The sequence below is a fragment of the Anomalospiza imberbis genome, chromosome 5 (genome assembly GCF_031753505.1).
Source record: "Anomalospiza imberbis isolate Cuckoo-Finch-1a 21T00152 chromosome 5, ASM3175350v1, whole genome shotgun sequence".
Taxonomy (NCBI): domain Eukaryota; kingdom Metazoa; phylum Chordata; class Aves; order Passeriformes; family Viduidae; genus Anomalospiza; species Anomalospiza imberbis.
This window is the reverse complement of record NC_089685.1, coordinates 31,644,157-31,670,537: the sequence shown is the minus strand read 5'-3', so window position 1 is coordinate 31,670,537 and position 26,381 is coordinate 31,644,157. Positions and strand designations below refer to the sequence as shown.

General features: G+C 37.2%; 1 protein-coding gene across 3 annotated transcripts in view; it reads left to right on the top strand.

The window, feature by feature from the left end:
• Positions 1-26,381, top strand: part of TAFA2 (TAFA chemokine like family member 2) — a 184,805-nt gene that overhangs the window by 132,041 nt on the left and 26,383 nt on the right. For all 3 annotated transcript variants that reach the window (XR_010999075.1, XR_010999076.1, XM_068190080.1), the window contains exon 2: positions 1,915-2,021. Coding sequence is in view for 1 of the 3 variants with exons in the window: in XM_068190080.1 (XP_068046181.1) it covers positions 1,916-2,021 (106 nt within the window). In the remaining 2 variants the exon portion in view is untranslated. The remainder of the gene's footprint in view (positions 1-1,914; positions 2,022-26,381) is intronic.

The window sequence follows — 26,381 nt, the reverse complement described above, 5'->3', positions numbered from 1 at the left end:
ACCAGCAGCATAACAGGTGCAGTATGAGAATCTAGAGTGAAAGAGTTAATTCATATTCTTTTCACAGAGATAGATGTGAAAGAGCATATGCTGAATGTGCATTCTAGGCTCATATTTTTTGTTCTTATTTACAGTGACAAATAATGTATTTCCCTTTAGCTTTGAGTGGTTCATAAACCTGGAGCTGATGATGAATATGCAGTTTACACTCCAAAGGCTCTAGAATCAGTGCAAGAAGGCAGAGCTTAGAGTGGTTCACAGCACACTGGGATCTCCACTGGGATTATTAATCAGTCAGGCTTTCAGTGGCACATGCACCATCATGGCTACAGCACTTGCTTACTCCTCTCTCCTCTTGTTTGATAAATGTGATATCTAATCCTTTGGGAAACACATAATAAATGTGTGCCTTCTGTAAAAGAATGCTGAGCTCTGTTTGCTCTGAATTGATGTTTAAAAGTGTTTGGAGCACTCTTCAGTGGGTTGTTAGTTTCAGTCATGTTTTCTTGCACACAGCCTCCTCATCAATCTCCTGGAGAGCAAGATTGGCCATTCTGGGGGAAGTGGTCTGGTTTCAAGTTTGGAAGTCACAAGTGGAGTTGTGGTGTGTGTGTTGCCTTATCAGCATGTGGTGTTATATTTGAAAGAAATCTGCTGAAAGGAGAGGAATTGTTTTGAAGAAGTGGAAAACAGTTTGGGACTTTCAATATATTACTGGTTAAATCTGTATTACAGCTGTCTGCATTTCAGAGTTGTGGTTGCCCATGATAGCACTGTACACAAGCAGAGGAGAAGAGATGCACTAGAATTCCTTTGGGTTTCTTATGAACATAATAGGAGACAAATGTGCAACCATAATGAAGCAATGGATTTTTTTCTGCTCAGAAAAAACAACCTACTTCCAGGCATTACAATACAGCAACAATTTTGTTCACGTGATCAAATTAACAGCTTTTCTAGTATAAATGGTTTGAAATAGTTATCATTGTTCTATTGACCTATCAGCAGAAACATGACCATTGTGTAGAGCTGTTTCATAACCAGATCTTTAGGGTTCTTCCACAGGGAAGAAGTGAGAGAAGGAGTCATTACTGTACCTCTTGCCACGCTCTGCACTGCTGTAATCCTTAAGCATTAAGGATTACACATGCTTGAACTTGTCTTTTTGGCAGGTGGAGGGGTATTTTGTCTTTGGAGGAGGTTACTGAGAAATAAGTCATGTGTTATCTTGTGCTTGAACCACTCTGGTGGCTTGCTGTCACAGTGGAAACATCACTGAGTGAGACGAGGGGAGCGCTGTGCAATTTCCCTTGGTGCAGTAAATCAGATCTTTTCATTACCCAAAGGTAGTGAGGAGAGAGGGTAGTGAATCTGCCCTGCTCTACTTCATGTTTCCAAACCACTCAAGTCTTCCTAAAAGGATTTACCTGCAGGAGGATTGGGACACGAGCCGAAGGTCTGTTATTGCCTTTGGACTCATGGGCACAATTCAAAAAGAGCTGCAATCCCAAAAGTTAAAAGCACCACTGTACGATCAGCGACAACTGCACTACCATGACTGGCTGCAGACACGGTAGTGGAACTGCTCAGTTTATCAAAACCTCTCAGAGATGCATGGCTTCATCCTTCTTGCCAGCTTTGGAGTCTGCTGTGCTTATGAACACTGTGCCCTGAGAGAAATGATGATGATGCTGAAATCTGGTACTGACTAGGGTGGAAGAATGCTGTCAGACCAGGGTGGGAGGTTATGTTGCTTCTTTATGTACCTCATTTAGAGTTAAGCAGAATTTAAGACTTTAGGATTGTGAGCTGGACACTTATAAAAACTTAGTCAATTCTTCTTAAATTAAGAAAAATATGTATTTTTAAGAAATCTTAAAATAAATATTTAATTTTGTGTATTTTTGTTTTCAGGATGAATAAGAGATACTTACAGAAAGCAACAAAAGGAAAACTGCTAATAATAATATTTGTTGTAACGCTGTGGGGAAAATTAGCATCTGGTGCAAATCATCATAAAGGTAAGAAATTCTATTCTATCATACTGTTGTACCTGTGAGCTCCATCAACAAATTCAGAAAGGTCTGGTCTATCAGCCTTTTCTCCTCATGCGTACTTGTGTCTCCTGATACTGGTTCACTAATCAGTGAATTAGCATTTCATTAAATGCTAAAAAAGAGTGGTAAAATAAAAAAAATAGTGAGTACTCTTTGTCTCATAAAAATAGTTATATCAGCAGATATATATGATGCAAATTAATTCCTGGAAAGAACCCTAGAAAGAAACAATTTTTAGTAGCTTATTTGATGCTTCTGTGTGCAGTTATCTACCAAGATTAACTTCATGGATAATGTGTATTGAATGAGATTGTTTCATCATCAAAAAAAGACTGCCGCTTTGCAGTATTGTCTGATTTCTATGCTTTGCTCCTAACACCGAAGCAGAAACTTTTTGTGACAATGTGAGATTCGTTTCCTCTTGGTCATCCAGCCCTGAATATGTATGTATACATACCAGCACAAGGTGTGATGGATCATTTAATACTGTAAAAAGTCTTTTTTTTTTCCAAATGTGTTTCTGTTAACCATAACACAAGGAACAAGCTCTCCAGATTCACAAACTAATGCCTTCTTATAGGGTAATAGGACTTGTAATGTGATCTGCAGTATAACAGGATTTTGAACTCCATTTCTCATTGTCATATAGTGCCTGTTGGCTGTTTCTCTGCTTATACAAGATCAGAATAAACTCGAACAACCTGGATAAAGCAAGGGTGGGACATGAACATTACCACAAGCTAAGGAGTTAAACTCAGAGGAAGGATTCCAAAAAAACCCAGTTAGTTAATTTCTCTGGTTCCATGTACATTTTACAATGTTCACTCTGATGATAGGATTTTATGAGCAAGTATTTTTATATATCAAGCTGCTAGATATTTTTCTGTTGTGTGAAGATACCTTTCTTCAAAATGCCCCACTGATTAAGAACTTCAGGATGCAGAGACACTAATGCAAAGTCTTATACAAGTTGCAATTCGTCTGTAGACAAAACAGAATCTGATGTGGTCCTGCAGGCCACCAAGTGCGTGTCATGCCAGACAAGAACTGTGCCGATACCCTTTCCTCAGACTTGTTCCCCCTCCAAACCAGAATACAGATTTCTGCTGTGGCTTTCCAGTTTAGTTGTCTATTGGAAAAGAGCCAAGATATCCTAGCCTGGCCTCAGAATTCTTTTGCTTTGATTATTTCTCTTTAAACATCCAAAAAGCCCATATCCAGACCATTTTGATTCCATGCACAAGGGCTGGTCAAGCAGTGGTTGCTTCTATGGAATTCAAACTTTGCCAAAGTATACTTGCCGTACTTTTTGGAAAACTGATGAGTAAAACCTATCACCATGGATTTCATAGAAACAAATTATAACCATGAGGACTATTTTGGGATTTAGTGCTTCATAACTGAGAAAAAAAATCTGCTACCAATTGTAGATTTTCTGTGCAAGGGAAACCCCAGCAGAACTATACCATTGATTATCTGGACAGTGTTTGTGGTTTAAGCCTCAGCCTTAGAGCAGAGATAATTTAAGGAATATTTTTTTTAGATTAAAAAATGGGCCTCCTTTAAAAATCAGATTATTAGCTGTAGGGACTTCTTTATATTCTTGCAAGCTAACAAAAAGCTCCTTTTTCTTTAATTTGTATCTTTTCATGCTTTTAGCAAAATATATGAAGAATTTTTGCAGGAAAAAATAATAACGAGAAGCTTGGCTTGAGTGTTTAATTTGGAAAAGCAGCTACTTTTCCTGGTAATTTCTTTTTGAAAGAAAAAAATAACCAGAAATATTTTGGCTTATGGATTTAGTACTCTCTATATTGGGGACTTTTAAAAAAAGCAAAAATCAGAGTTATGCAGCTCAATTACCATTGATTTCCAAAGATACTGGGAGTTTGAATTCCCATTGTGTCATAGCAAATCTTCCCCCTGCTCTCATGGCAAAAATGGAGCTAAGGTGAATTGAAGGAGAACTTGATGCTCTTCACCTTTGCATGGAGTTTCCAAATACTGACAAACATGTGAGCTTTTTCAGCACCAGTTATCTGTAACATCATTAATCTTAATTTATAGAAGTCCTTACTAACATATTGACATGACAAACCCTTAATGACTTTGAAGGAGCCCCTACAATTCCAAAAATCAATAATCTGCATTTTAAAAAAATCTTTACTTTCCTATTGACTTATATTACTCACTAGTTGCACTAACTTTCAAACCCATCTCTTTTTCAGAAAGCTATTGTTAAAGAAAAGAAAAAGCACAAGAAGAAAAAGATCATCAGTGTGTGAAAAATTGTTTAATGAGCATTCTGCTCTCCAGGCAGACTTCAGGAGGAATATAAACAGATGCCTCTGACAGGGTATCTGTAGGTTGTTACGCTTATTTCTGGGATATGGCACAAATGAAAACTCCCAAGTCAGCAGCAAGAAAAATAGAGGCCAGGGCAGGGCATGAGAAACAAGGCTCTGAGGACCAATTGAGCAACAGGGTTACAAGCTGGGATTTCAGATTACATCTTTTCAGTGTGATGTGTGTGGGTGCCAAATCCACTTCTCTTTCTCTTGAGAAGTCTGGTTTGAAGACACTTCTGCTCTCATTATCTTGACTGATGGTTGGAGTTCCATCATTCTGGACAGTAAGTCCAAGAGCAAAGAATGTTAAACAGCATTTAAAACAACACAAATCTTGCTCTTTTTTTTTTTTTTTCCTGCACACAGGATTATGAGTTCTCGAGCAAGATTCCTGGCTGTGCACACACTTATATTCCATTTATCCTGTTTTCTGTAAAAAAAAAAAACAAAACACAGTAACTCTACTTTTTTTTTTTTTTTTTTCATTTTGATGTGGAACCTGATACGATGGTGACAGGTGCCTTACCCAAGACCGTGCACCTGAGAATCAGCTCGCAGTACCAGAAGCATTTGTGCTGCAGTAGCTACATATGAGGAGAGAGGCATAACAATCTCCAAAAGGATGTTGTCAAGTGTATGAGTTGAAAAACTGATAAAGACTAATCCTGATCCTCCTACACACTGCTAGCCCTTGGAAAACAAACACACCAGTACAAACATACAGTGTTTGCTGGCAGATATGGCAGGCAGGCATCAGTTCAGCATCACTGCCTTTTTGCTATTTCTGTCATAGGGAGCATGAATTGATTTGATGATCATTGTATCACAGCCCATGTTTAACACGCCAAGTATTGAACTGGTCCTTTTGGGAAAAAAATGTACTGATACCCCATTAGAAACACTCCTTTCTAGAGAAGAGGCTACTGTGACACAAAATTTCTACCCTAAAATGAAAAACTCTTTCAAAATACATAAATTTGTGAACGTTTTGATCACTAATGGTTTTTTACATTAAAAATGCAATAAAATATTCTAATTAAGAGTGCTTTTGAATCTAAGTATAGTTTAATATTTCTCAAAATTCAAAACAATAAGTTCAACATTAGTTTTAAATCCTGGAAAAAATAAGAAGCAACTTAAAAATATGGCTAATGATGAATGCTTACATGCCAGAAGGAATTTGTTACAGAACCAGAAAACATTCTAGGTAGATAAGTAATTGAGCATTTTTGACTTATCATGAAAAGTCATGATAATTTATTTTCATTTAAAAAGAGTCACTCAGATGCTGAACTTACTCATCTGATGCCTGTTATATAGATAAACAAAACTATCATATGAGATACAGAATTGCTGGTCTTACTTATTTGTGAATTTGCACTAAATTACAAGTCTGAGGGAATGTCTTTTTATTCACAAGGAGATAATGAATTTTGGTTTCTCCTTGCAGAGGAGGAACTGCTCCAAAATCCAGCTGAATGAAGGATCCACTGAGCCCCTAAAGCTTGTGGTTAGGTCACACTTCTTGGATGGGTCTCCTTTCCTCAGCTGCCCTGCTGAGGCAGGAACATTGCTGGCACCAGTGTTATGATGTAGCCCGTGCCAGACATGCCTGGAGTTTGGGAATGGGTATGACTATGAGAAACAAGAAACTACATTCCTAATGTTTTGAGACTCTGTCTAGGTAAGACTAGAGAATAGCCCCAATGGTTACAAAGGAGATCTCCGAAGTATTCAACCTTTCTGTAGAAATACCTCCATCATGAGGTTATAGTGGTTTAATATGAGTTTACATTTGTCCATTCTTTTGAGGATTTTACGCAGTGTAGAAGACAGCATTCCTAATGCAGAAATATTCATTTGTATTCAATTTTAAAAACAGAAAGTAACTTAAGTGCAGAATACAGAAACCAGATATAAGACATTTCTTCTTCCACCTAAGTAACCACTAGAGAGCTGCATGTTCCCTCTTGTTTTCCTTCAAGTGAGCTGAGTGAGCCCAATTGGAGGTAATGCCATTCTTTGGGGGCATAAGATACGTGGTTTGAACTGTGAGCTACAGAGGTGACCAAATTCAGGTCTCCCAGTTCCACTGTACTGTAACATTTGTTGAGGGATCTGACCCTGCTGATAAATTCACCTTCTGGTTGTGTGGACCTGTCAAAGGACCAGAAAAGTTGTTCTGCATATTCCCAGGTTCTTTACTGGAATTAGAAAATAAAATGTCCAATATTTAAATGAGGGAAGTTGCAGGCATGAAGCGGAATGTGTGTGGATGCCTTTGGAGCTGCCAGGTGAGGCTGGAAACTGGTGGGTAGGGTCTGTCAAAATATTAGATAGACACATCCATTCATATATTATTTTTCTGTCAGTCCTGCTTCATTCAAAAACACTTTTGTTATATCCGCTGTCTCAAACATGGAACATCTTATCTCTTGTAGAAGTTTGGCCCAGAGATAAATTCTTTTAAATGAGAGTGCCTTCTGTGCAGCTTTCACTAACCTAATTCTAATTGTAATTAATGTTTAAATATAGAAACAAAGGAAGATGATTTTATTTTAGCAGGCATAGGGAAGAAAGATATTAGATGTTCTTATCTAGCTTGAGCCTGATTTGAAAGTTTCAGGCATCAGGATCAGAACCTAATCCAAAAATTTCTATTTCCTTGAAGATAAAATAGTCAGTCAAAAACTTTTGTATCAGTATCTGTCACTGCAATCTAAAATGTTAATACCATATCTGTTAGAATTCAGGAGATAACATTCCTTGGCCTTCTGCCAGGATCTAAAGGGAAAAAGAATCTCTTATTGCTAAGGTGCCAGTAGTTCTGATGGTTCACTAGGACGTGGGTGCAGAAATTATTGCGACAGCAGAGTTGTCCCTATTTCTTCCCTATGCTGCCAGCTCCATCACAGCAAATGTCTGCCTTCCTTTTTACCCCATTCCCGCCATCCCCTTGGCTGTGAATCTTGTCTGTCCTTGAAGCAGCCATGGAGAGACAAGTTCCAGCATTGCAATGATGCATCATGCATTTTTCCTTATACTGTTCACTTAAAAATATTTCAATTTCTATTTGGCAAGTAATATGGCTTCTTGAGGTTTTTCTGAGAAAAGGGAAAGGACAGGGTTTTTTTTTTTTGGGCCTGGTCTTGTAATCCGTATACCAAATTTTTATTAACTTTTCACAAGTAAGTACCCAGGGTAATTTTCTTAAATACATTCAGATGTTTATATTGTGGATTTAGGAAGATGATTGAAAAAAACTTTATATTCTTGTAAAAGTTATATAGTTGATTTTACAGTTTCAAATTCCAAATTTTTTAATATTTTCATTTATAGTAATTCTGTCTTCCTTTAGATAACTGTCCTGCCATTCAAATGTTTCTTTAGCAAATTTCTGTTTCAGAAGATTAAGCTTTCCTATACTTCTTTGTTAGGAAAATATTGTAAGGTCTTGGGACTGAAAAAAACACTGATTATATGCTTATTCTTCTACTTGTTCCTATAATGAGTAAATGTTGACATTTCCCTAATGCTGGAATCAGACCCACTTTTCCAGTTTTATATTCTTCTCAAATTCCTCCATTAGAGTTATGTGTACTGAGTGCATTCTGCTAGATTCCTTTATTCTTAAGCCTAGGAAAACAGAGCGATTACATTTGCATGCCACAGTTTTTATTAAAATCATAAAAATAGTGTGAAATAAATTGTTATGCAGTATACTCTCTTGGATCTGTTGATCAGAACTTTTTATTTTTATGTTAACTTTTTAAGTGCTCAATTAATGTAGCACATAGTAATGCATATTTTTGGTAGCCTTTCCATATTTAAAATATTATTTTCTGGGCTTGCAGTTATATTCTGAATTTTTAATTTGCCTAAATGTATATAATGTCATAGAGAATGTCTTAAATAAAGATGTTAGGTGCAGCTGTGATCAGGAAGGAAGAGAAGGACTGTCGAGTGATCTGAGACACCGATCATACATAATGGAGCAGGATGCCGCAGCAAGGCAGTGGCATTGCTGCAGTTGCCTGTGCTCACTCTCCAGAACCTTCCCTCTTTCTGAAAACATTTTTACTCATTGAGTACTGGCTGCGCTGTCTTTTAAGAGGATCCTTCCAGTACAGATATGTAATATAGGAAGTGTAAACAGGACAATTGTTACCAAATTTTAAAGATAAATATCAGATGAGTTTACATAAGTAGACCTTTTGAGGAAATGTCATTTTTTGTGTCTATATAAATACTTAATGCTAGCAACAAGAGCCCACTGAGTTATTCTGAGAATGTGAATCCTTATGTTAGGAAAGGAAAGAGCTTTCCTTTTATAAGGAAAGCTCTGCATGTACCTTATGGTTGAAGTTTCCAGCCTTGGAATTTGACCTGAAATGTAGAAAAGGCTCTGTTTGGGTCTTCTGATGGCTTTGGAGCCAATCTTTGAATTATCTTGAGATATATTGGACTGTCATGACAAGTTTATATCCAAGACCCTGAAATCAGCTTTCTGTGGTGGAGAAATCAAGCAGGTTTTTCTCCACTAGTATGACAATTTACTTTTTTCCTGTCTTTTTTCCTTGGAGAAATACATCTGGGACTATAAAATAAGAATATAATTGAAAAGAAAATCTGAATAGTTTCCTTTACATTATATTTTCTCAATATTTAACATTTTTATAAATCAAATATAATGAGTAGATATCATGTTATAATTACAGTCTGATCCTTAACAGTTTGTATGTGGAACTAGATGATCTTTAAGGTCCCTCAAACCACAAACAATTCTATCCAGATGTGTAAAATTACTGTAATGGCAGGATTAGAACCAATTTTATCTTCAAAGTCAACATGTGCTTTCCTGTATGGAGGACATATATATTGTAGTGCCAGTATTAAGTTTTTTTGCACTGTTCCTTAGACTTTCCAATACACATTCCCTACAATCAACAATGACTGTCCCATATGTGTGCTGGTACCTACTGCATACCCCATAATCCAACTCAAAGGATTTCACATATTCAGATTGTTTGGTTTGTGCCTGAAAAATCACGTGCCATGTAGAGATTATTTCTATAACATTCAGGGCATATGTTAATCTTGTTTTCATCTGTATTAATTTTCTACTGCTGATGTATAAAGACTGTGCCCTTCTCTCTTGACAGTCTTCACTGAATTTACTCAACAACAGTGTTAATAATTGCTTGTACAATGTCATATTTTAGAACAGCTGTTCCTTAGTCATACAGGTGCCAAGGAAACATTCAGAAGCAGTCAGCTGTTATGGGAAGTATCCATAGAAAAAAAAAAATTTTTGTTTTGGTTTGTGGCTTATAAAGTTTCTTTCTGAACAAAAAATTGAGTTGTGTTCACTGGGGGCCTGAGGGAATTTACTGTTTTAAGGCTCACTGGGGCAGTCTTCCTCTGCAATAGAGAGTTAGAATTTTAGAATGATATAATTTTTTTAGGTGGGAAAACGCCTTTGAGGTTGTGAGTCCAGCCATAAAAGACTCAATCCAAATTTGCAAAATTTGCAATCTTTTTGGAAGACAATCTATATATGTATGCATATGTTAATAAAAGGTATGAGAGACTTGGGTGAAGGAGGAAAATGCAAGGTCATCACTGCTGAAATAGCTTACATGGACCATTTCAGTTTTTTAAGTGCTTATAATTTATTTATGGAAGCTTCACAAAATAGTGGTGATTTTCAAAACTAACTGAAAAATCAGGGAATTTTCCACAACATCTAGTTTTAGGCATCTCTTCTAGATTCTCTGAAACAGCCTTCAGAGCTCATTCCTTTCAAAAAGTGAGAACTCAAGCTTTAAGTGTAAGTGTGAATTCTTCCCTGAATTCCTGTATCAAATAATTTACAACCTTTTGGACAGCTTCTGGAACTTTTGTAAAGTCTCTTAGCAGGAGGACTCAGTTTGGATGTTTTTCCTTCGTCTGCTTGAAAGCTCTTCTGTATCAGGGTCATAATGTCTGAATAAAATTCCAAAGGTCTTATTTTATTTCTAATTTTCAAAAAGAGTCTCATTTTTTCAGTTCGGAAGCCAGTGAAATCTGGTCTGTGACAGATTTATTTACATCTGTGTATCATTCTGCAAATGTCATTCTGTTGTGTTAAAAAAGGTTTAGCTGTTAAACTTGGATTTTATATTTGTTCAATTTCTCCTTGTTGAGCAAAAATACAAAGAATCAGAGAATTGTTGATATGGGAAGGGACCTCTGGAGATCATCAAGGTTCACCTGGAGCAGGTTACACAGGACTGTGTCCAGGCAGGTCTGGAATATCTCCAGAGAAGGAGGCTCCACTACCTCTCTGCACAGCTTGTTCCAATGGTCTGTTACCCTGTTATGATCCAATTTAATTAAAACTTTAAGACATGCTTCTGCCTGAATTAAGGTGCAAATAAGACTATATGTTGAAGTCAATAGTATGGATTTAATTTAACAGTAAATATGAGGTAGAGACAGAGAGATGGAAAGAAATAGAAAAAGGTGTTATGGGGGGGAGGAGTGGGAGAGAAAAATAGTGACAGAGGGACAGATTAAGCAGAAAATGTCACCATTCCATGGTACCTGCTGTTGTTTTATTGACCCTGTTTTGGTTTTCTTGGTGGTGAGGGTCCCACAAAACAGAGTTCAGTAGATTACTACATGTTCAGGCAAGGTGGGAACCCCCAGGTGACTCTCCTGGGGGAGACAAGTTTGCCACTGTCTCTTGCAACAGACCCTGGATCTGTTGTGCCACTTCAATCATGTGTAGTCCTCTGGTGCAAAAAATCCTTCATAGCAATGTTTAAGCCATTAACTTTACATTTCAGTCTCTCACACACTCTCACAGGAAAGCAGTTTTTCATCATATTCAGATTGGATTTCCTGTTTCAGTTTCTGTTTGTTGCCCCTTGTCCTGTCACTGGGCACCACTGAAGAGTCTGGCCCCATCCTCTTGTTAGCAGCTCTTAAGGTATTTGTGTGCATGCAGAGAAAGTCTGGAAGAATTGTTAAATTTGCAAAGAAATAGTAGTGAAATTCTGACCTTCCCTTTGGGAGTGTGAAAGTACCATTTAACTGTGACCAAGAAAAACCCACTTCTCTACTTACATGGGACCAAAGCCATGGCATGCTTACTGAGGGATGGAGGCTGGCTTGGGGATTCAGATGACAGAAAGCAGGAAAATCATAAAAGAGCAGTCTGCCTTGTGCAGCTCCCTTTTACCAGGCTGAGCAAGAATTCTGTCTGTAATGATGAGGAGGCTGAGGCAGGAGCTGCCAAGTCTGTCTTGTTCTTTTTTCCCCAAAGATTTGTATAACTCTTGTACTCAAATTGTTCTCAAGTAAATGCAGTAGACTTAGAATTCATTTTTGCAAAATACTTCTGGCTTCAATATCAAGTGCCCTTGAGTGACTAAAGTATAAACTTGAATTTGTGTGTTATTTTGGGTAAATACAGAGCTACAGAAAGGATATACAAAATAAAAGTATTCTGTTAAGACCAACACAAATCTTGGGTGCATTGTGCCATTGTATTTTTAGGTGCAAGTTATTAGAATTGCTTCAGCCGAGTCTATGCTCTGTAGCTGTATATGAGAGGAGAGAGAGCTGTCTGAATTACTGAGAAGGTCAGAATTGTTCTGAATCCAGGTTTTGAGCCCAAAGCGATGTATGTGTCTGATGAGTGGGGAGCAAGCATGAACCACTTCAGCCTGTAGTTCTATCTCAGTGAACAGAATTGATCACAGAAAAGACCAAAACCATCATTAGATTCCTTCAGTGAGCTGAAAGACTGAGGAAAAAACAAAGTTTTAAAAATCAGACAGCAGACAGTATTGTACCTGTGAAAAACACAATGAAAATATTTCTTAAGTAAACAACTTCTTTAAAACTTTGTTCAATTTTGTTCTATTATGTAAATATAGTACTGATAGAAAAAAAATATTACTAGTGCTAAACTCTCATCTAAGATGCATTGGCATGTGTCAGATTAACTGTGGAAATTTTGTGAAATGGAACCCAGAACATGTGCTAACTACTACACACTGCAGAGTGGAAAGTAAATATATATCCAGTGAGTGAATATTGAGAAAAGAAGCATCTGGAAGAAATGGGAATTTTGGATTCTTAATTGCCTCATTCACCCCAGAACATCTGCCAGAGATATTAAGAGCAAAAATGACTATATCTGAGAGAAAAATAAAAGTTTAAATAAGGAAGAGTAATTTTGTGCCATCATGTTACACTGCTGCACACTGTGCATATGAAAGCTGTTTAAATTTCTTTTTTTCCTGCTAGTTTTGGTTGAGAATTGTCTTAGGAGAGTTAAAATACTGTTTCCTATGTCCGTGTTTTTCTGTTTTAAAAATATGTGAAAATCCAGAAAATCTCAGTTATGAAAAGTAAATGGTCCATATTTTCTCCTTTATTGTAACAAATCATTGTATGCTAGAAAGGTGTGTTGCAGAAGACAAAGGGCATCCTGCAGAGGTTGTGCCCTGGACACATCTGAGAAAAGAAGTAACTTTTTATCCTCCTTCGGCCACTTCTGTTCATAGTATAGTTTAGATGATCACCAGTCCTGGACATGTCTCCTGGGGGATTGCAGGAATGAAGTGCACTCAGGCCCTCTGCCTAATGTTAGGAAAGAAGTGGGATTGGATACAAACAGGTAAAAAGTGGGGAAATAGGAGGAACCCCATTACACAGGGCTCAGTGGTCTTAGCTCATGACTTTCATGAGTTTTCAGTTTTTGCCCTGCAAATTGCAAGATGCATTTTCTGCAAAGAGATTTAAGGACAGAACATGTTTTCCACCCTTCTTCTGTCACAATATCACTGTAATTAGATTTTCCTGGCTCTACTCTGAAAAACAGCTTGTCAAGAGCAACATGACTGAAGAAAAGAGCACAGCCACCAGAGGGGCAGGTAGGTATATTCTCCTTCACAAGTGTCTAATAAAGTAAGTTGTTCAGTACTTCTCTCCAAGTGCCAGAGAAAAAGAAAGAATTTTTAAACTGATGTAATTTAAAAATTTCTTTCAAAAAAACTCAAAAAAACAAACTAAAAGGACCACTGCATATTGTTGTCTATAAAAATGCCATACTCTACAACAGGTGTTTCTTAGTTGTAGAAGTATCAAAAAATGTTCAGAATCAGCTATTTTTGGAAATAACAAAGAGCAAAAATATTCTAGTTTGAACTAAGACCTCCACTGATAGGACATAATCAACTTTTGTTAGTGCTAAAGGCCTTTAGCACTTAAGTGTTTCATTTTTTTTCTGAAAGTGAGAGCAAAACTAAATAAAAATACTCTGAATGGCATATGAAAATCATACACTTATTTTTGCAGTACGTGTGATTTATTTCATCATAGGCAATATTTTAGCCTCATTATTTTTTCATCTTTCTGCAATAAACAATGCTGGTCTGTTTAGACAATAGGACACTATTGACAGTAATGACTGAAAGTATTCTTAAAAATAATAATTTTGCTGAAGGAAATATATTTCTCAACTCTAATTCTTGTTTCTATTTTGAAATATGAATTAGCCTAATGAACATTTTTAACCTAGATATGCAATAAATCTTGTGAAGGGCTCCCATTTAAAACTGTCATACTAAAAAATGGGGAAAAAAAAAAAGTAAAAGGTCCCACTAATCACACCATTTTTGCCTGCCAGAAAAGCTCTCCTAAAAATCTGTCTTTAGAACAGGTCTGTAGAAGTGATATAAACTAATTTGCTTTTCAGTTGGGTGCTAGGAATACAACAGTCTACACTTAAGCAGCATTATGTCCCACGCTAAAAATGTAGGAAAATGCCAAATTATGGCTTATCCTAATAGAGTCATTGCAAGAGACGGGTGTTAAACTATAAAATATCACTCAATTTTTCATAACAATAATCATTAGGGAGTAACAATTCCAAAAGTTTTAAATTAAGTTGTTATGCTTTTTTGGCATTTATTTTTTACTTTATTTTATGGAAAAGTCTCCTAGGTTTATGCATAGCAATTATGAATAATTAAGGGAAAGATAGATGGGAAAATGAAATTTCTTTCTTACAGACAACCTGGAGAAATTGCAGAAATGTTACTTTACAGCTATAGAGTGGGATTTAAAAGCTTCAGATTTTGTGTATTTTTGTATCCCTTTATTAATACAATGAAGAAATAAATCGGTGATGTATTTTGAATCCAGGATGTCTGAGTTCGCAAAGTTTCTCTATTTTTTTTAACTTTGAAGGAGAAATTTTACTCTTTAAAGAGAACTTTGAAAACCAGTCTTGGTATGCTACTACCATAACTAGTAAAGTTTTAAAAGCTCCTAAAATAAAAACTAGGGGAGTGTGTTTCTTCCTTTGATTCAAGTGTTCTATTTTGACCTGCACGTGACTCCTCTGCTAGGTCCTGGCAAATGTCATAGATCTTAAAACCCAACTTTACAGAGGACAATAAATCAGTGGATATATTTTAGCTTGTTTCACTTACACATATATATTATGATTGTTAGAGCAGACATGGTCATTACAGAGCACTGATCTCTGTTAGGCCTGTTTCAGTATTGTGGAAATGTCAGATTCCAATGAGGGCAGTATCACAGATGAAATAACTAACCAGGGATCAAGTAATATCTTTCCTGATGTAGCTGTTTCCCTTAAGGAGGGATCTAATCTTGCACCCTTAAGATTTGGGTAATACCTTCTGGAAGCGCTTCTTTCTCTAGCTGCATTGATTATGCAGGGATGTCCAGCTTAGATTAGGCACCATAGACATCCAGTGTGTGGTGATGTGTCTTTGGTTTTGTAGAGAATAGTTGAAACCCCACTCTCATTATTGTAATAATGATATAGTAAGTGATGCTATAAAGACTCAAGAAGTGAATAAAAATGTCAAGATGCATTTCTATGTTAAAATATTAGATGCTACCACCTGGAGACACTTGTATGTCCTGGATTGTATATGTGTTTATGTCAGAATGCATATGTACAGTACCTGAGAAAAAATAATCAGGGACAAAATTCCAGGAAATCTTTACAGTTTGCAGGTTTGGACACTGCTGTGTGCTGCTTTTGGGACTCAACTATGCATGAACTGCAGAAATTCAATATTCCATGACATGAATATACTGTAGATAGAATTGTCATTCTATCAGATGACATATTCATGTCATAGAAATACATGTGCTGCTGCTGGACTCTAGAAACATCTAACTCTATGAGAAAGGAAATGTGGTTGAACATGTGACTCCCTTGGAGAGATCAGGCAGAGGATCAGAAATTATCAGATTATATCTGTGTTATGCAGCATCTTCATTAAAGTAAGAATCCAAGTGAAGAGCAAAGCAAATATCGGCGTGGTTGTGTGTGAAATAAAAGGAGATTCATAGTACCTATGTTTACTTCCTTATTGTTCCTTAGAAATTATAGGTGCCCAGTCAACATAGAATTCCTAGACAAGGCAACATTTCCACGTAAAGAATTAGGTGTCAAAGCAAGGCAGTCCCACTGGAGTTGGGAAAAGCTGGCTCATTCTGCTGTATCTTCAGTTTCTGATCTCTTCATATTTTTACTTTGTTTTACAATGATCTGCTAACTTGAGCTGCACCTGAAGGATATGTGCTAGGAATATTCTGAAGACTTCCCTGACTTGTGAGCCCTGTAAAGATAAAAGTCCGCTAGATTTGTGTATGTGATCAGACAAGGTGTCTCATGAATGGCATTTTGTCAAATTCTCTGGTGTATCCCCTTGCTGTTCATCTTTTAAGGTGGTGAATTGAAGGGGAAAGCAATTTTTTTTAGCTTTGTGACAGTCTTCCACAGGCTAAAGAAGATTACACTTGGCTCCCTTCACAGCATATCAGTGCTGTGGACCTGGACAGTTATTTAACAGTCATGTATTTTTTCTGGTGTGCATTTTAGAACTAAAGCAGTAAAAATATTTTGTTGAGGCAGTATAGATATTTGTAAAGAATTGTGGGTAGTCAGTTATTTCCCCATAACAATTTCATCTAACCGTGGAAAGAGGCACAGCCCTATGGATTTTTATAAACAGTCTGCTGTCATTTCTGACACATTTTTAGACCTTGGCAGACAAATACACTGCACTGCTATGTATTGTACGTGGCATTCAGCTTTGCACTTGGGACTTTGAAAGACTAAAACCAGCCCACAGATAACAACTGCTACCCAATCTCTCAGTTATTTGATGAAAAACCACACTACAGTGCAATGTGAGGTCTGAGGTTTTGAGGTTCTAATGTTGACCTCTCTGACAAAAATCCTACATTAAAGTAGCAAAAAGATCAAAGAATATGCAGTCATAAAAATGTATGAAGCCAGTAGCAGATGCTATAATTTTATGTGCAGTAGGTAATTTGTCTGTCTTCCTTGCAAGTTCCTATTGGCAAGAGTTGCATTAAAACTCAAGCTTTAATTATTTTTTTCTTTTAGATTTCATATCTCCCTGAGAGCCAATCACTCTCCTTTTACCCCTTTGCACTTTCACAATGGTAAGAAAGTTATGAATGCTGTGGCTGCCTCTTTGGACTCTCCTTTTCGCATGGCCAGTCTCTAGCACTGACATAACATCTTTGCAGGGCCTCATTCCTTGCACCTGCAGAAGCATTGCTCTAGCTCTTGTGGGAGAATGATGGATCTGGGTGTTGGGTAACATGACAAAGGAGGAACTGTGGGAGCTGGACCTGTTTGGAAGCTTGCCTTGAGCAGCAGCCCCTTCACCAGCCTTTTCATCAGGAGCAGCACAGCACCATAGGCTTCACTCTGCTCCACGGCAGGAGGCAGAGTTGTCTGGCTGGTCTGTGAGTCTCATATTCAATGCAGGGGGCTTGACTTCTCTGGAATAATAGAAAATTAGTTTACTAATAATTTGCTTTTATTTTGTTCCAGGTGTGCACTCCCAAAAAACTCATGTCCAAGAGCTGCCCAGCAAGCTCTACTGTGCTCTGTACTTGTGTCCCAGCAGTGGTCTAGCTCCACAAGGTGCCTCTCTTATTTTGTAGATAGGCAGAAAAAGGATCCTGAGCTGGCCTGGTGTGGCCTCTTACATCCCTATGTGCAATGTATAAGCTTCCATAAAGATACAGGATTAAGATGCCAAACATGAAGCCAAATCTTCATTGTCTGAAAATGCCCCTGAATAATTATGATTTTTTTGGTCCATATTGTTGTTTTGAATAGTTTTTTTTTAAGGTGTGAATTACTTCAGCTGCTTTTGTTACAGGCTAGTTGTTAAAAAATATGCTTCTGGAGTTCTGGGTTCTGTGATATTTTTGCAGCTTCTGACTTTGGGTAGCTCTGAGGTTGGTCTGTATGCTTCCTATCAAGACCCTTTGTTAACCACAGTTCCTTCAGTAACAAATGCCAGAGAGTCTACTAGTAGCATCTTAAAAGGTATGTTTTCAGCAAGACATATCTGAAAGTATTATCTACTGGGAATCTACTGGGCAAAAATATTCTTCATTGCACTACTCTGAATGGCTCTCCTGACAGTTTCTCCTCTTTACTTGGCTTGTTGGAATGTGCTTTCTTTTCCTTTTTCTTGAAGAATAGCCAGTCTCTTCCCAGGCCATCCAGTTTCAATTCATAGACTCTGTCTAGATCCTTATTGATTAATCATACCCGTGGCTCAGAGACTTGCTATTTATATGGAATCAGCAATGTAGGGGGAAGGTAGTAGCAGCAGAGATCACTCCAAAGGAAGGCATTTCACAGGACTAGACATTTGCCTTGTTAGCACTTTTTTTCTAAAGGCCTGAGTTAAGTTTCCCTCCTGACTTTACACTTCAAAGAGCTTGCCTGGGGCTCTAAAGAAGCAAGCTGAAACTCAAAATTTAGATCTTTCTTTAGACAGTGAACTGTGTACTGGGACATTCTATGGAGTTTCTCTTAGCACATATGGAGGAGTCTGAAGGATGGTGGAGAAGTCCTAGAAGGCAGGGTGTAAAAAAGGAAAAATGAAAAAAAATAAAAAGAAGCAGTTGTATAGTTGTCAGGAAATTGAATGTACATACATGTGCCTATGGTTTGTGGGAGGAATATTTCAAAGTGTATTTGTTAATTTGCTTTATCTGACTGATTAAGTAAAAATGCATTACAGAGTTGCAAAATGGAATGCAATATATTATAAAAATACATTAGAGAATTAAAGAAACTTTAAATTAGTACATTCTATCCAGTCATGAAAATAAGGTGAAAAAAAAGAAAGCCAAACCAAACATCAAACTAAAAAAATTTAACACACCATCTAAAACTGTGTATAAAATTAAATAAGCAACCAGACAATGATCAAGGCAAGCAAGCAAGCAAAAATCTTGCAGAGCTTTTAAAAGGTGGAATTTCAAAAATTAAATGCTTTTTATAGATATTATGTTAAATGTCATCACATAAATATGTGATGTATACACACATATAAGTGTTAAATGTTATTTTCAGTGTCTTGTTTTCATGCAAATAGTGAGTGCACAGCTGTACATAAATGCCTTTCTGCATAGAAGAGGGATAGTGAGTGATTCACTGTTCTGATTATTATCTTTGGAAAGATTTTGCACAATGGGAATCTTTAATTTTGCAGAATTTTCAGAACTTTACCTTGACTTCACTGACTGTTTTCTATCAGGTCATCACTAAAATCCTGGAATGCGTCTGTTATAGCAAGTTTCATCAGATTAATAGTTCTTCACTATCGATATTAAACAAGTGCTGCTCATATTAGCCTTCAGGAAAAAAAATTGGGCTGCTTAGTTTGGAAATCATGGCTTTCTCTTTGGTCTTCTTTATTTGATGGGATTTATTAGATTTTCAACATAAATTTGAGTGAGTGTTGCTTTTCAAAGCTTGAAAAATCTTAGCATAGGCTGAATAAGGGGTGCTAAGCATAATTTTTTGAAAAGAAAAGTGAAATGAAACATGAATACTTTGATAATGAAATTCTTGTTGACATGCTTAAATATGAATTGACCATCTTATAACTGAGGTCTTTTAAGTACAAAAAAAGTGAAGAGGGTCTTTTTAGAAGAGGATGTAGTTACAAGGGAGATAGCTTCATACTGAGAGACAATAGATTTAGATATATTCTTTACTGTGAGGATGATGAGCCACTGGAAGGGGTTGCCCAGAGAAGTTGTGGGTGCCCCATCTCTGGAAGTGTTTAAAGCCAGTTTGGATGGAGCTCTGAGCAACCCGGTTAGTAGAAGGTGTCTCTGTCCACAGCAGAGAGGTTGGAACTAAATTTTTTTTAAGGTCCCTTCCAACCCAGGCCATTCTAAGATTCTGTGAAAGTAGTTTCTGAACCTTAATACATTAAGATCTTAATTGCAGAAGAAAGATCACACACAAGCAGTAAGATGTGAGTTGAAATGGAATATAATGCAGGGACACAGCTACACCTTTCTTTGTGGAAATCATGGTTCCACTTCCCTGGGCTTTGGCTACTGTCTCCCTAGAGGCACCTCTAAGTGCTTGATATACTTTTTAATAAGCATGAGAAGGCTGCAAACGGGCAGTTCAAAAGTCGGGCAGAATATACCTCTCCACCTTGCTGCACTAATCCTATTCCATAGAAACTTCCACAAACAATATTTTTCTTAAGGCACTACTTAGGGTGAAGGTGTTGTGCCACAGGGTCATGCAAATACAGGGAGGAGGAAATGCCATAATTTTTTTTTCTGACGTATCCCTGAGAACATGCTAATTTATCATCTATACAATGTGACCATTTGGGTCAGCTAGAAAGAAAAGAAAATCAATAATGAGCGTCATCTAGTGAAACAGGAAATATATTCCTCATAATTGTGTAAACTACTGGCTTCTGACTCTCTGAGACTGAGGAGAAAATGTGGGGGGTTTTGTATTCTGCCAAAGGCTGAAGGCTGCACTGAGACATGTGCTACCGCTTCTTGCTGAGTCGAGATATTTGGCAGGAGGCCCAAAGAGACAGTATGAGAGAATAAAAAGTCTTTGTGCCAAATGTTCTTTTGAGTGCCTAAAAGCTGGATTAGTCTTTTTTCTCTGTGAAATCATATAATTAGTAATCTCACGCATCAGCCTGTTAATTTGAAAAATGTCTGCACACTTTAATATATCGTTTGCTTAACATGTTTGATAACAACCTCAGAGATACTGTGGCTTTTGACTTGTGGTATTTATAAACTGCACCTTGCCCCGAGTGTTTTTCTACTGGTTCAACACAAACTTTCTCACGGATTGTGTCAGCTCACAGCTGCTGGAGAAGAAATGGGGGAAACATCTCATCTGCAAAATGCAAAGTGGCTCCAGTTCTGTCCCATAAGGAAACATGGAGCTTTTGCTGCTTTCATCATCCTCTTATTCACTGCCTGGCAAATGGGGCGGCTCTGGTGGTGCAGCTCCTCTCTGGGCACCTGAAGTGGGAGGTGGGGTAAGACCCAGCAGGCAGGCTGCACTCAGGGAGCCCATCTTGAGGTGAGGACTGGGATAACGTGCAGAGGCTCCTCATCCAGTGGGTAGACATATGCAGAGCTGGAAACTCCCACAATGATTGCTGTTTGTGATCTGGTCTCTGAATGTTTTGTGGTTTTGTGAACCTAGAGGTTACCCAATTTCAAAATTAAAAAGTCGGACCTAGGGACGGCAACACTCTAGGCTGAGTGGGGTCATATGGAGAAGAGGAAATTATCCTTCAGGCTTCCTGAAAATCGGTTGTGTTTTGAATTCCTGTTTCTTTGGCTAAAAGTTTGGTATGAAGTAATAATTTATAGACATTGCCATAAAAAGGCACTGACTTTTCTGAGAGAGAGGAGGTAAGATTATTTAAGACTGGCTCACTCCTGCCAGAGGACTGATTGAATACAATTAGCCTCAGTAAGGCCAGGACATGGCTGTGGGCTCTCCAGGTCCAAGAGATCCTACATGAAGTGCTCCATCTGTAGTTTTTGTTTGTGAGAACAGCTGGGACTATGCCAGCTTGCTACTTTATTCCAGTAAGTCTTTTCAATGCATGCATTTTGCTATGGGAATATCTGAGGCTAAATCTCACAGATTCATTAGTGAGCTCTTCTCAGGGGAATGCTTATATTGTAGTTTTTCCTTGATGTTTTTCCAAAAGGGAAAATGTCTTCCCATACAGATGGCTGTAAATGATGGCTGGCAGACAAACTGATGGATGAGATTTTTCTTTGGCACTGTGCAGAAGATTATGCTTGGCAATATGACTGTGGCAAACCATTCATTAGTTCAGGTTTTAAAGGCTACCGGAGATGCTGTGTGCGTAAGTGTTGTCATATGAACTTTGCTCATCATCCTTCACCCAAGTGGACTAATTGGGTTAATTGAGGGGTAGAGGAGCTAGGCCAGCATCTGCAGAATAAACACTTATCAAGAATGACTCTTGTTTTTTTAAAATTATTCTCTCAGGAGAGAAAACATCATTTTCAATCCAAGAAGCCTGGGACAAGCTGCAGTTAGATGTATTTTCTCTGTGTGTGTTGCCTACAAGTGGCACTGCAAAATATTCCAAGCAATCAGCTACAGTTTTTTTAGCAATTCACCTGAGAACCTATCCCAAGATGCAAGAGACATCAGAGTAAAAGAGAAATGAAAAACAATGCTGTACTTTTAACCTAAAATTGATTCTCCACTGGTGTAAGTAGAGCATACTCTGTCTGAAATTTTCAGTGCCCAAAGTAAACAAGTGATTTTAATAACTGTAGCTGAGGTACAAAGCATGGGAATGTGAATACAGTAAATAAGACCTGTCAATAAGGTGTGTTTGTAGGGTTTTCAGAAATAATTGTATGGGCATATATAATATATACGCTGATGAGGGCTACCTCTCAGTTGCCTCTTCTCAAAGCTGAACAGGCCCAGCTCCTCCAGCTTTTCCTTGTAAGAGAGATGCTCCAGTCCCTTAATCCTGTTTGTATGACCCACTCCAGGAGCTCTTGCACTGAGGAGCCCAGAACTGGACCCAGTACTCCAGATGGGCCTCACTGGGGTGGAGTAGAGGAGCAGGATCACCTCCCTCGACTTGGCAATGCACCCCAGGATACCATTGGCCTTCTTGGCCACAAGGAAACACTGGCTCCTGACAGCCTATATGTATATACAATGTACGTAAGTATCTGGAGGGAAGCTGTCAAAAGGACACAGCCCCACTGTGGTCTCTTCCAACCTTACCCATTCTATGATTCTGTAAGAGTGTAGAATAGGATAGCACAAAATTAGCATTTTTGTCCTGCTGTTACTATAGTACAACCCCATGTGTCATCTGAAAATAAAGCAACATGACTGCCTTTCCTGAGATGCACGACAACTGTGTCATGCCTCATTGTCACCACTGAGGACACAGGAATTACTGCTGTGTCCGTAATTGATTTTTCTGTTCACTGGCCAAACAAGGAAAAAAAAAACAGCAAAGAAAAAGAAGAACAGCAAGTAAGATTTTAAAAAATAAAAAAAGCTTTGTTTTTGATAATTTTCCCAATTTAAAAAATATCCTAAGACTTTGAAACCAATTAAAAAATGTGCAAAATAAAAAAACAAAAAACAAAAGAACCCCTTGTGGATACAATTCTCTTTGATTTTGTTTTATTTAATAATCTTAATTCACCATAGTTTTCACATGTCTAGACTATATATCTTCATTTGCTCAATCATTATAACAGGTGCTGCATATTCAATCATCAGAATAAATATCTCAGTTGCAAATTCAGATGTCACCTTTATTGGAAAAAACAAAAATTACTCTGTCATTGAAATTCTGGTCTAAAAACCACCTATCCAAAAACACTGAGTTCAAAGTGTTTTGAATTTGATCTTTAAAGGTAATGTTCACTAAGGTTGCTGTTGATGTACATCTACCAGTGCTGCTTTGGGAGTAAGGCATCTTTTCCCAATGTTTGTGCTGCCAGTTCTCTCTTCAGCCCATGGAGCTGAAATGGAGTTGTGCTTTGTTTTGTGTTCACAAAAGCAAGCTGAAGCTTGTGTTCCCAAAGTCTTGGCTGCTTTGTTTCCCCAACTGCACTAATGACTGGTCAAATCAAAGATTTCATCCTTAACAAAAAGCGTCACATTGTTTGTGTCCTCACATCACAGAACTGCAGTACTATCAAACCATTGCTGGTAGAGTAGAAATAAACTATGTTCAAGTTTCTCCCTAACAGCTGTTGCATGGATATTATAGAAAATATTGAAGAATGTTAAAATTAATTGAATGAAGAAATTAGATAGTGTATTTGTTTTCATATATCTTATTGACATTTAAAGAGCAAGTTAGATGGAAATCCTGACTTGACAGCAATATATAAGATTTTGATTGCTTAGAAATAGCAGCTACAAACACGTATTAAAATATTGAAAAAATGCAATAATATTGTGTGAGAGTGTGTCTTTTGTGTGTGTGAGGGAGATTTTGCAAGTTCATTTGTATCCTTCCTCTCTACAGTGACACATTGAGACTGATATGACATACTGAAATTGCTGAAGTTTAGCGGAAAAATAACCTACATTTGTTTTCCTTGTCAATCAGTATGAACAAAGCAAATAAACTATGTGAACAAGAAAACCCTCTTTATTTTCCTTGGTCATTTAAGGGTAGGGCAGTGATCTAGAACCTCTTCTGAAAAAGGAGTATATTATAACCACTAATTTTATTTATTTTACCAATAACATCCAGTCACACATTTGTTTGAATATTGTAGTATAGAATAGTGACTAATCACTTAGGGAAATGGATGAAGTAAGTTGACAATATCCTGAAATACTGTCTATTTTTCCTTACAGATGATAACTTGAAAGAGTCATTCCATTATAATCATTAATGTGGTTATGCTTTACATGGATACAAAGTGCACATGTACCTACTTTGAAAAACTGGGTTACTATAGTATTTCATATGGGACATCTTCTGATCATACCCAAGATGACAAAAAGTCTAAAATGTATAAAATATTAGATGCAATTTGGATTGAGATTCATGACTAAATGTAATTTCCATTCTTCTATTTATTGTTGATAATTCTTTTCTCACCTATACCATAGACTCAAACAAACAAAGCTTTGCAGGTTTTAAATAGTCTCTGTGATCTCAGAAAAATTACCTGAAATAGAATAAAATAGGATATATTTATTTCATGTAAGATTTCAGAGCTGCAGTTCTTGCAAGCTGATATAAGAACTGATTTCTGCAGGTAATCAGGTATCTGTGGTTGCCAGCTCCTTCCTCTTCCTTTGGCTGAAAATGCTTCTCATTGGTCTCTGCACCCAGTTGTAGGAGCTAAATTGGTAGAGAGCTAAGCCTAAAAGAAGGGAAATTTTTCTTCCAGTCCAAATTCCTGGCTTACCATTTTCACTATCAAATGACAGTGTTCATGCAAGCAGGGGATGAAAGAATGCTGGACAAGAAACAAGGGATCTTCTTTTGCTTCCAGTAGCTCTTAGTCATTAGATGGATTTAACTGTATCACCCAGCTGTGCTGGTGTCTTTGCAGAGAGCTTTTAATAGAACCTTTTTGATTTTTTTCCTGGCTATTTATATTTGGCTGCTGCAATGATGTGGATCCTGAAGACAGAAACATAATAAAGCTGTGACTATATTTTGTTTAGTTCTTGGCAACATGATTTCTTCCTCTTTGTTAATGGCCAGTGTACATTTTGATGCATGATCTGTGCAACTTTCAGGAAAGAAAAGATCCAAATGACTGAGCAGGTGGGTAACATAATTGAACATCAGTGTTTAAATGCTGAGACTAGGAAAAGTTGCTATTCAGAAGATTTTCTTGATTTAATGCAAGATTTGCATTCCTACATGACATATCTTATATTCATATTTTTACGTTGAATTACAAAATAACAGTCTTGAGTAGTAGCTTCCATTCTTCCCTGAAGCAATCTTCCCACAGTAGTAGAGGGTAAGGGTCATAACTTAGAGCCGTATGCACTGTGCCAATGTGACTGAAATTTTATTCACCTGAAGGAATGAATTTAATTGCTGTGAAGGAACAAGAAAAGTTTAATCTAAAATGAAGACTAGCAAATGTATAGTTTTATTTTTTCCTGCAACATGATACTGATCACTGAAGTTTCTGGTTCTGATTTATGAGATAGGTAGTGATGATTTTGCTTCGCTACATGAAAAAAATCTGTAAAAGTGGCAGGTTAATTACAGGATATGCCATTAATGGGTGAGATATGGTTATTCCTGTTTTCCAAGCTCCACTCTCATGATGCAGTGTTCTGTATCTTCTGGAACATAATTTATATGTATATTATGTTATGTACAATCATCAGGAAAACTTTGCAACCTGTACACATAGAGATCTCTGAGTCTTTTTCCTTCAGTCTCTCTCCACACTTCAGGAAGGACTGCTTGCATTAGCAGCAAATGAAATACTGTTTGCAGTGGTTTTGAATAACTAATTTCTGTGAGATTACAGAAATGACATTCGGTTCTTCAAATAATTTCTGCAAAGCAAGCAGCCTACTTTGAAATCTGTACTAGGATGAAAAGAAACAAAACCAAAATGTGAATCTCCCAAAGTACCATCCTCCTTTTGTGGAATGATCCAATGGCTTAATAAATTTAATTTGTTTTAGATTGTGGGGAATCCTTTATCTACTGTACAGAAGCTTTAATTTCACATGAATGTGACAGATCCTGTCCTTACTGCACTGGAACTTAATTATTTGATAGCATAAGGACCTGAAATCCCTACTATTCCTCTCAAGGAATTATCATAGCATTTTCTAGATGGCAAATAGAAACTAGAGGATGGTTAGCCTAACTTCTCAGTGTTTGAAATATCTTTGTAAATTTTTCTAAGATGTTTTTATTTTATACCCAGAAAATTTCAAAGCATCTTTATTAAAGATTCTCCAAATAATATTGATAGTATGTGGCTATTTTTTATTCTCTTCCATTTTACATATGCATTTTCACCCTTTGAAATGCTTTTCTGTATTGTATGTGAATATGACTGTTTC